We start from the raw sequence: 9,352 nt of genomic DNA, 5'->3' as shown, positions 1-9,352 counted from the left end.
AAAAAAAAAAAAAGAAAAGTCTCCCAATCAAAAATCACCCAGGGCCAGACAGTTTAGTGTAGATCTATCAGACATTCAAGGAAGACCAAATTCCAATACTCTTCACACTATTTCATAAAATAGAAAAGGAAGGAACACTATCTAATTTATTCTATGAAACCACAATTATCAACCATATAGTCCCCCTAAAGCTTGCAGGAACTAAACCACCGATGAAAGAAGACATGTGGAGCAAGCACGGCTCCAAGTGCATATGTAGCAGAGGATGGACTTATCTGGCATAAATGACAGGAAAGGCCCTTGGGCATCTGAAGGCTCAATGCCTGAGTGGAGGGGAATGCCAGGGAGGTTAGGCGGGACTAAGGAGGTATGGGAACATCCTCACAGAATCAGGGGTAGGGGAAATTGGATAGAGGGTTTATGGAGGGGAAACCAGGAAAGAGGATAACATTTGAAATTTAAAAATATCCAATTAAAAAAGAAATATACAATAAACCATGCCCAATATCATACTAAATGGAGAGAAATGTGAAGCAACCCCACAAAAGTCAGGAACTAGACATGTCTGCTCACTCTTTCACTATGTATTCAGTATAGTACTTGAACTTCTAGTTAGAACAATTAGACAAAAAAAAGAGGTAAAAAAGTTAAATTTGAAAGCAAGAAGACAAAATATCATTATTTGCAGATGATATGATAGTAATCATAAATGACTCAAAAATTAAACCTGAAAACAACTTGAGCTGATTAAAAAAAAAAAAAAACTTCAACAAGGCTGGATATAAAATTAACTCAAACAAATCAGTAGCCTTCTTCTTTTCAAAGGATAAATGGCTAAGAATGAAATTAGGGAAATTACAGCCTTCACAATAGTCACAAATAAGATAAAATATATTGATATGACTCTAACCAAGCAAGTGAAAGATATGTACAACAGGAATTTCAACTCTCTAAAGAAAGAAATTGAAGAAGACCTTAGAATATGGAAAGAGCTCCCATGGATCAGCAGGATTAACAGTAAAAATGGGCATCTTACCAAAACCAATCTACAGATTTAATGTTTTCCCTATCAAAACTCCAATTCTACACAGTGATAGAGAAACCAAATATCAAATTTATTTAGAACAACAAAATAACCAGAATAGCGAAAATTATTTGCAAAAAAAATTAAGAGAACTTCTGGTGCAATCACCATCCCTCACCTGGAGCTCTACTACAGATGAATTATGATAAAAAAAAAACAATAACAACACCCACATGGTATTGATAGAGAAATAGACAGGTAGATCAGTGGTATCCAATTGATAAGCCATAATTAAACCCACACACCTATGGTTATCTGAACCTAAACCTATCCAGTTGAAAAAAGACAGCATTTTCAACAAATGTTGTTGGTTCAACTTGTGGTCCACTTGAGGGAGCTGTCACAAGGACTGGAGGAGCTCAGGGGGAATTGTAAGCCTGTAGGAAGAAGAATACCAGCTGGTAAAACCACCCAGTGCTCCCAGAGACTAGGCAAGGAACCAAGAAGTGTACAGGGAGTAATCCACGACACCAGTACATATGTAGCAGAGAATGGTCTTTCTTGACAGAAGTGAGCAAGGAGGATTTTGGTCCTGTGGAAGTTTGATGCCCCAGTATATGAAGATACTGAAGCATTGGGATGGGAGGACAAAAGGGAGAGAGGGAGATGTGGGATGGGAGGCTTGTGGAGGGGTATCCAGAAAGTGGGATATCATTTGAGATGTAAATGAATGGAATGATTAACTTTAAAAAGTGGACTAATTTTCCAAAATAAAAATAGGGATCCAAATAGATCGATCTTATTTCTTTGTAGAATTCTGGAGTACAAGTGAATCAAGAACCTCCACAAAAAACCACATACACTGAATCTATTAGAAGAGAAAGTGGGAAAGAACATTGAAAAGATTTCAAGAGGGGAAAGTTTCCTGAACAGAACATGAATGACCCAGTTTTTAAGATCAAGTATAGACTATTGGTAGTTTATAAAATTGAAAAAACTTCTGTAAGGCAAAGAACACTATCATCAGGACAAAATGGTAACCTACAGATTGGGAAAAGGTTGTTACTGATCCTCCAACTGATAGAGGGCTAATATCCAATGTATACAAAAAATTCAAGAACTTAAACTACAAATGACCAAATAACCTTATTAAAAATGAGGTACAGAACTAAACTGAGGAATCTTGAATGGCTGAGAAATGCCTAAAGAAATGTTCAACAATACCACTCATGGGCATATACCCAAAAGATACTGCAACATGTAATAAGGACACACGTTCCACCATGTTCATAGCAGCCTTATTTATAACAGCCAGAACCTGGAAACAACCCAGGTGTCCCTCAACAGAGGAGTGGATACAGAAATTGTGTTACATCTACACAATGGAGTACTACTCAGCTATTGAAAACAATAAGTTTATGAAATTCTTAGGGAAATGGATGGATCTGGAGAATATCATCCTGAGTGAGGTAACCCAATCACAAAAGAACAAACATGGTATGCACTCTCTGATAAGTAGTTATTAGCCCAGAAGTTTGGAATACAGGAAGAACAACCCACAAAACACAAGGAACTCAAGAAGAAGGAAGACCAAAAGGTGGACATTTCATTCCTTCTTAAAAGGGGGAACCAAATACCCACGGAAGGGTGGCAGGCATGAGGAGGGGTGAGGCAACAGGGGTTTGGTTTTCTTGTTTTTGTTTGTTACTTTGTTTTTTGGAGAGGAAACTGGGGAAGGAGAAATATACATGTAAATAAAGAAATTATCTAATTAAAAAAAAAAGAATATAAAGAAAAAATGTTCAACAACCTTAATCATCAGGAAAATGCAAATGAAAATGACTCTGAGATTATACCTCACACCAGTCAAAATGGCTAAGTTCAAAAGCACAGGTGACATTAGATGCTGGCAAGGATGTGGAGAAAGAGGAATACTCCTCCATTGCTGCTGGGATTGTAAGCTGGAACACCACTTCAGAAATCGGTCTGGCAGTTTTTCAGAAAATTGGACAGTACTACCTGAGGACCCAGCTATACTACTGCTGGGCATATGCCTGAAAGATCCTCCAACATATAACAAGAAAACATGCTTCACTATGTTCATAGCAGCCTTATTTATAACTGCCAGGTACTGGAAACAACCCAGATATCCCTCAACGGAGAAATGGATCCAGAAAAAGTGGAACTTTTACACAATGGAGTACTATTTAGCTATTAAAAACAATTAATTCATAAAATTCTTTTGTAAATGTGTGGTACTAGAAAATATCATTCTGATTGACATAACTCAGTTACAAAAGAACATACCTGGTATGTGCTCATCAATAAGTAGATACTATGCATAAAGTTCAAAATTCATACAACTCACTGATCACATGAAGCCCAAGAAGAAGGAAGACCAAAGTGTAGATGCTTAAGTCCTATTTATGAAGGGGAACAAAATAATCATGGGAGGTAGAAGGATAGAGGAACTTGTGAGGGAGAGTGATTAGAGGGAAAAATGAGCAGGATGTGGTGTAGGAGGAGTTGGAGTAAATATACAGAGGGTAAGGTGTTGAAAGTGGTGAATACCAGTGGAGGTTTCGGAACTAGGGGTAGCTACCAGAAAGTCCCAGATGCTGGTAAAACAAGAAGGCTCCCAGGACCTAAGAGGGATGACATTAGTTGAATTACCGAACGAATGGGAGACAGAACCTGTAAAGACCATACCCAGAGGCTTTAGTCACTGCCCTGGTTGAGGGTTGGGGCCACCTGTCATCTCAAAATTTTTAACTCAGAATTGCTACTGAATACAAGAAATACAGCGATAAAGAATGGAGCAGAGACTGCCCTACCTGGGAATATATCACATATGCAGACACCAAACCCAGACAATATTGCTGATGCCAAAAGTGCATGTTGGCAGGAGTCTGATATAGCTCTCTTCTGTAAGGCTCTGCCAGAGCCTGACTAATACAGATTCAAACAATTCTACCAGTTTCAATGAAATTTAAAGCCAATGATCCCAAAATTATTCTTCAAAATAGAAACAAAAGGAACTGCCTAATTCATGTTATGAGGTCATAATTACCCAGAGGCCTAAACCACCTAAACCCAAATATAAAATAGAATTACATCTAAATTGTCTTGCAATCATAGATGCAACAATTCTCAGTACAAATACTTGCTAACAAAATGCTAGAATACTCAAAAAGTCTATCAAGGAGGCTTCATTCCAGAGATGAAGGGATGGTTTTACATATATAAACCAATGTGATCCACAATATAAGCATACTAAATGATAAAAACACCATGATCATCTCATTAGAACAGGCATTTTTGAAAAACAGCATTCCTTAATGAAAAAAGTCCTGGCGAGATTAGAAATAGAAGGAAGTTTACTCAACATCATAAAAGTTATTTTAGAGTAAAGACACAGCACAAATCAACCTAAACAGAAAGACATAAAGTATTTTTGCTAAAATAAGAAATGTGGATAGAATGTCCAGTATTATTTCCATATTTATTCAATATAGTATTTGAGTCTATGCTTGAGTAATGAGACAATTTAAGGAGATTAAGGCAATACAAGTAGAAAAAGAATATTTCAAAATATCCTCAATTGCAGATGATAATATAGTATCTACAAACCCCCAAATTCTCTACAAGATAACTTCAACAGCTGATATCTTTTAAAGAAAAGACTGGTATAAAAGATTAATGGACAAAAGTCAACAGGTTTTCTGTATACAAATGACAATTGTACAGAGATTGAAATCAGAGCAACAATACCTCTCACAATTTTAACAACAGAAACCATCTTAAGGTTACTCGGAACAAGCAAGTAAAAGACTTAAAGACAAAAATTTAAGAGTGAAGAGATAAATTGAAGAAAATCCCCAATGTTCAGAGCTCAGCAGAATTAATAGAGTAAAAAAAAAAATGATTACCCTATCAAAAGCAATCTACAGATAAAATTCCATCAGAATGAAAAATTTTGTACTTTATATAAAAGAAACACAAAAAGCCATGATAGCTGAAACAATCCTGAATGGTAAAAATTAAACATGGATATAACTATGAGTGAATTCAAATTGTACTACAGAGATATAGTAATAAAATCAGGATGGTACTGACACAAAAGCAAACAGACTGAATGAGTTATAAGTTATAAGTTTGTTATCAAAAACACTTGATGGATGAGCATGAGGCAATGTCAACACTTTTGGTAAAGAGATGTGATATTCATAAAAAGTATCCTCATGGCTGCAGCAGTAGGGAAGCCCATGATCCCAGCAGTGTATTGTGCCACAATCACAGGGTATCCACAATCTCATGGGGACTTGGAATTTTCTTATATCTCGACCTAGAAAGTATTGTCTACCTGTGTTTCATTATCTTCTTTTATATAAATAAATGTGTATTACATTTTCATGTGTGGGTGTGTGAATGTCAAAGTTAGCTCTTTATGAAGTTCAAAAGACTTCTGAAGGTCTCCTGGAAGAGGAAATACAAGTGCTTGTTAGCACCCAAGATAGGTGCTATTCATTCAACTCAAGTTTATGGCAAAAGCTGTATGTTCTCTTAATTGCTGAGCCATCTATCAAGCCCTTTATTACTTTTGTAAGAATATTAAAAAACAGCCAAAGTTGCAGCAGTGACTAGGAATGTCCTCACAAAGCCTCAGTTCTAACTCAGAGTTATGGGCAACTGCAGGCTACTAAGAGATGGAAAGCCAGTTTTATTTAATAATTAAGCCATATGTGGGTTATTTATTCTCCAGAGGTTGTCACTAAACAAATAAACATATAGCAGGACATAGTTCACTCAGTAGTTTTAAAAAGGTTTACAAAGGTTGAAAAATGTGTTGATCATAGGTTATGGACATTTGATGGTTGTGTTGAAATACTAGGGTGGTGTTGGTCAAAGGAGTTGTATATATGTATGAAATTTTAAAAAAATATAAAAATATTATTCCTTTTTTCTGTTATCACTTATGTTCTTTGTTTCCCAGTCCTGTTGGGCTGCTTAGGGCCTCCTCTTGACCTTGTCCTCCCACAGCTCTCTCTGCCCTTCCCCATCACCTCCCTTAGCATCACTAGGAGCCCGATTCTTGTAGTCTTCACTATTTGTTTGGTTTATATGCTTGTTTGTTTTTAAGTAGATAAAGGTTTTTTAAAATATTGTGATTCTCAAAGAAAGAATGTTTAATAAAGTCCTCTTAAAATAAAAAAAATATAATGTTGATTCACTTTGCATTTTAAATTTTAGATATTAGAGAGAAAAAATTGTGGAGAATTCTCCCAAACAGCGCTCTTCTTGAGTGATGTGTAATTCTATCCAACCACAAGTCCAGCTATATCAGCCTGTTTGCTAATCTACTTCTACATGACTTTATGCCTGTTAGAGGGTTTTGGGTATTTTTATTTTTTATTTTTTTTATATTTTAACTTTTTAATATTTTAAGTATATCTGAGCCTGGAGGAGAGTGACACAACAAAGACATACATTCAAATACAGATATAGAGGCTCACAGCCATCCATTGAACTGAGTACACGGTCCCCAATGAAGGAGTTAGAGAAAGGACCTATGGAGCTGAGGGGTTTGCAGCCCATTAAGGCGAACAACAATATGAACTAACTAGAACCCTCAGAGCTCCCAGTGTCTCAACCATCAACCAAGGACTGCACATGGTGATTCTGAATGTTCTGGCAGCATGGGTATAGTACAGGATTGCAAATTCGATCAATAAGAGGAGAGAACCTCGGTCCTGTGAAGGTTCTGTGCCCCAGTGTAGGGGAATGCCAGGGCCAAGAAGTGGGAGAGAGTGGGGTGGCAGGCATGGGAAGGGGGGAGGCAACAGGGGTTTGTTCTTGTTGTTTTTGTTTGTTTGTTCATTTGTTTTTTGGAGGGGAAACTGGGAAAGGAGAAATTTACATGTAAATAAAGAAAATATCTAAAATAGAAAAAAAAATGTAGGATGGCTAAGAAAACATGAACACAGTGAATCCTTATTATTTGATTCTGTCAAGGAAAATGTGTCACCATTATTAAGGTCAGTGCATGGACACTGGGAGTAGTGCTGCTGATCATGCACAGATTGCAAGTCAACAAGCAATTGGGAGCCACTGTATATGTCCCCACAGATCTTCATGTCACTGGAGCCCTGGAAATGAATTTCTGTTACCTGCTGAGAAAGGCATGAAGTAGTCACTTTTCTTAAAGTTTCCATTCCCATCTAGAAAGTGGCCAGGGTCAAACATCTCTGGATTGGGGAATTCCTTACTGTCATGCAGCACTGATGTCAGTGATGTTATAACCGTTGTTCCCTGGAAACAACACACAACAGAGAAAGCAATGTACAACTATATCAGAGTGCTAACCATTGTTCACCTCTCTTCCACAGAGCAAGTACAAAGAATAGTAGGATACAGACAAATCATGCAGGGAGCAGGGAAGCATGTGAGATTGGCCACAGTGGTGTGAGCAAGGTGCCTTCAGTGACATCTGAAGTCAGCACTGGGCATTTGGTGCTAATGCTGCTGACTCTTTTCTCCTTTCCTGCAGATCTGTCTCATCACCAGCTGCTCTAGTTTGTCAACTGATTTTCATAAGTCACATGGGTCATGATCTCAAATGGAGACTTGTTTCTATGTGAAGCAAACAGCGAGTCATTCAGGCTGGTAAACAAACAAGATCTAGAAAGACAAATTTTACTTATTTTTTTTTCATGAACATTATTCACGTCTTATATGCCATCAATGGAAGAGTTTGCTGTCACTCACAAGGTTATGTATATAAAAACATAAACAGCCTTTCCAGTCTGTCTGGCCTGGGGTCCAGAGTAGACCTTGGGCACATGCTCCACAGCCAATCCCACAACACCGAGAGGAAGCTCCACTCCAAGGCACTCTGAGACACCCAGGATCAGAGGTGAGCAGGAACCAACATCTGTTCCAACACTGGGAGTAACTGGGACCAGCGAGACCAGGCACACAGGAACTCCACCAGCCCAGTGACTTGGGTTCCTTCCAGTCTGTCTGGGCTGGGATCCAGAGCAGACCTTGGGCACAAGCTCCAGTCCCACAACACCCAGGGGAAGCACCATTCCCAGGCGCTCTGACACACCCAGGATCAGTGATGATTCTAGCTGGAGTCAAGTTGACATGAAACTAGCCAACACAAACATATTTAACATTTAAAATATTTTTTAAATACTCAAAGCCAAAGCATTCTCTAATCTCAAGCCAAGTACTCTTTGGTGTTTGGAGGAGGGCATCATTTGCCAGGAAACTGTTATCATGTTCTTCCAGGAAAGTAAACAGTGCCTAGAGGAGGCTGGAATTTCTATGGGGCTGGGAATTGGGTGCAGGGTCCTGAGACAGCAGAGTGCAGACCCTGCTAGGCTCTGCCCACACTCCCATCTTGTACAGCAAGCCCTGGTATATCCTGAGAGCAGGGAGGTCTTAGTGAGAGCCTCCAGGCTTGAAACCCTGGCATTTGGATGAAAAGACATTGAGGAGGGCATAGCTTTTGTGATCAGATGATCTTGAGTGATCTTGGAGGGGAGTGACAAAACCCAAGGATGCCCTACCCTGTTATCTTCCTCAGCATTGGAGGTGCAGGTTCAGTCACATCACCAAACAACTCTACTTTCTACCTCTGTCTGTCAAGACATCAAAGCTCATTGTATTTTGTATTTGGCTTTCCTGTGTGCCCTATTCTTGATGCATGATCCTTTGTCCCACTCTTACACAGTAGCTGCCTTTTTTCTTGGGGATCCAACCTACAGTAGCTCTGGCACACTCCCTGGAACTGGGTGTAAGCCTTTTCCACCTGCCCAGCTCACTCCACCACCTTTCCTCACCCTGATGCACTTGGCCATCTGCTAACCTGCTCTCTTTCATCTTGGTTGGAGTAGCCTTCCAGCTCTGGGCTGTATAGAATCTTTTCTTTCTTTCTTTCTTTCTTTCTTTACCCATATTGCCATCTTCATTGCCCTCTCTGCTTTTCAAATCTCTGCTCTCCATTTTTCCAGCCCCACAGTGTAACACCCTGTCCCTAGATTCCACGAATCTTGCATCTTCTTGTGTGTCTTCTTTCTCACCCCTTCCCCCAGCAGGGCCCTCTCTCCAGTCTTGCTGGTTTCCTGTGCTTTCCTGAGCACTGGGTGGGCATATGGCAGTGCCCAGGCTTAGTCAGGGCTTTCTATTGCTGTGATAAACCATAGGGCTAGAAGCAACTTGGAGAGAAAAGGGTTTATTTCAGCTTACAGCTTATAGTTCATGATGAAGAGAAGTCAGGGAAGGAACTCTGGGCAGGAACTGAAGCAGAAGCCATGAAGGAAC

The 9,352-nt window shown here is 39.1% G+C and overlaps 2 protein-coding genes across 17 annotated transcripts in view; one reads left to right on the top strand and one right to left on the bottom strand.

The window, feature by feature from the left end:
• The window catches only part of Fhit (fragile histidine triad diadenosine triphosphatase), a 1,878,988-nt gene that overhangs the window by 1,300,937 nt on the left and 568,699 nt on the right, over nt 1–9,352 (top strand). The window lies entirely within an intron of this gene.
• LOC116073008 (cytochrome P450 2C40-like) overlaps nt 1–9,352 on the bottom strand; it is a 48,925-nt gene that overhangs the window by 4,049 nt on the left and 35,524 nt on the right. For both annotated transcript variants that reach the window (XM_031344661.1, XM_031344656.1), the window contains one exon: nt 7,192–7,333. In XM_031344661.1, the coding sequence (XP_031200521.1) occupies nt 7,192–7,333 (142 nt within the window). The remainder of the gene's footprint in view (nt 1–7,191; nt 7,334–9,352) is intronic.

The sequence above is a fragment of the Mastomys coucha genome, unplaced genomic scaffold (assembly GCF_008632895.1).
Source record: "Mastomys coucha isolate ucsf_1 unplaced genomic scaffold, UCSF_Mcou_1 pScaffold10, whole genome shotgun sequence".
Taxonomy (NCBI): Eukaryota; Metazoa; Chordata; class Mammalia; order Rodentia; family Muridae; genus Mastomys; species Mastomys coucha.
Note: the sequence above shows the minus strand (reverse complement) of the source record. Positions and strands in the feature narration are given on the sequence as shown.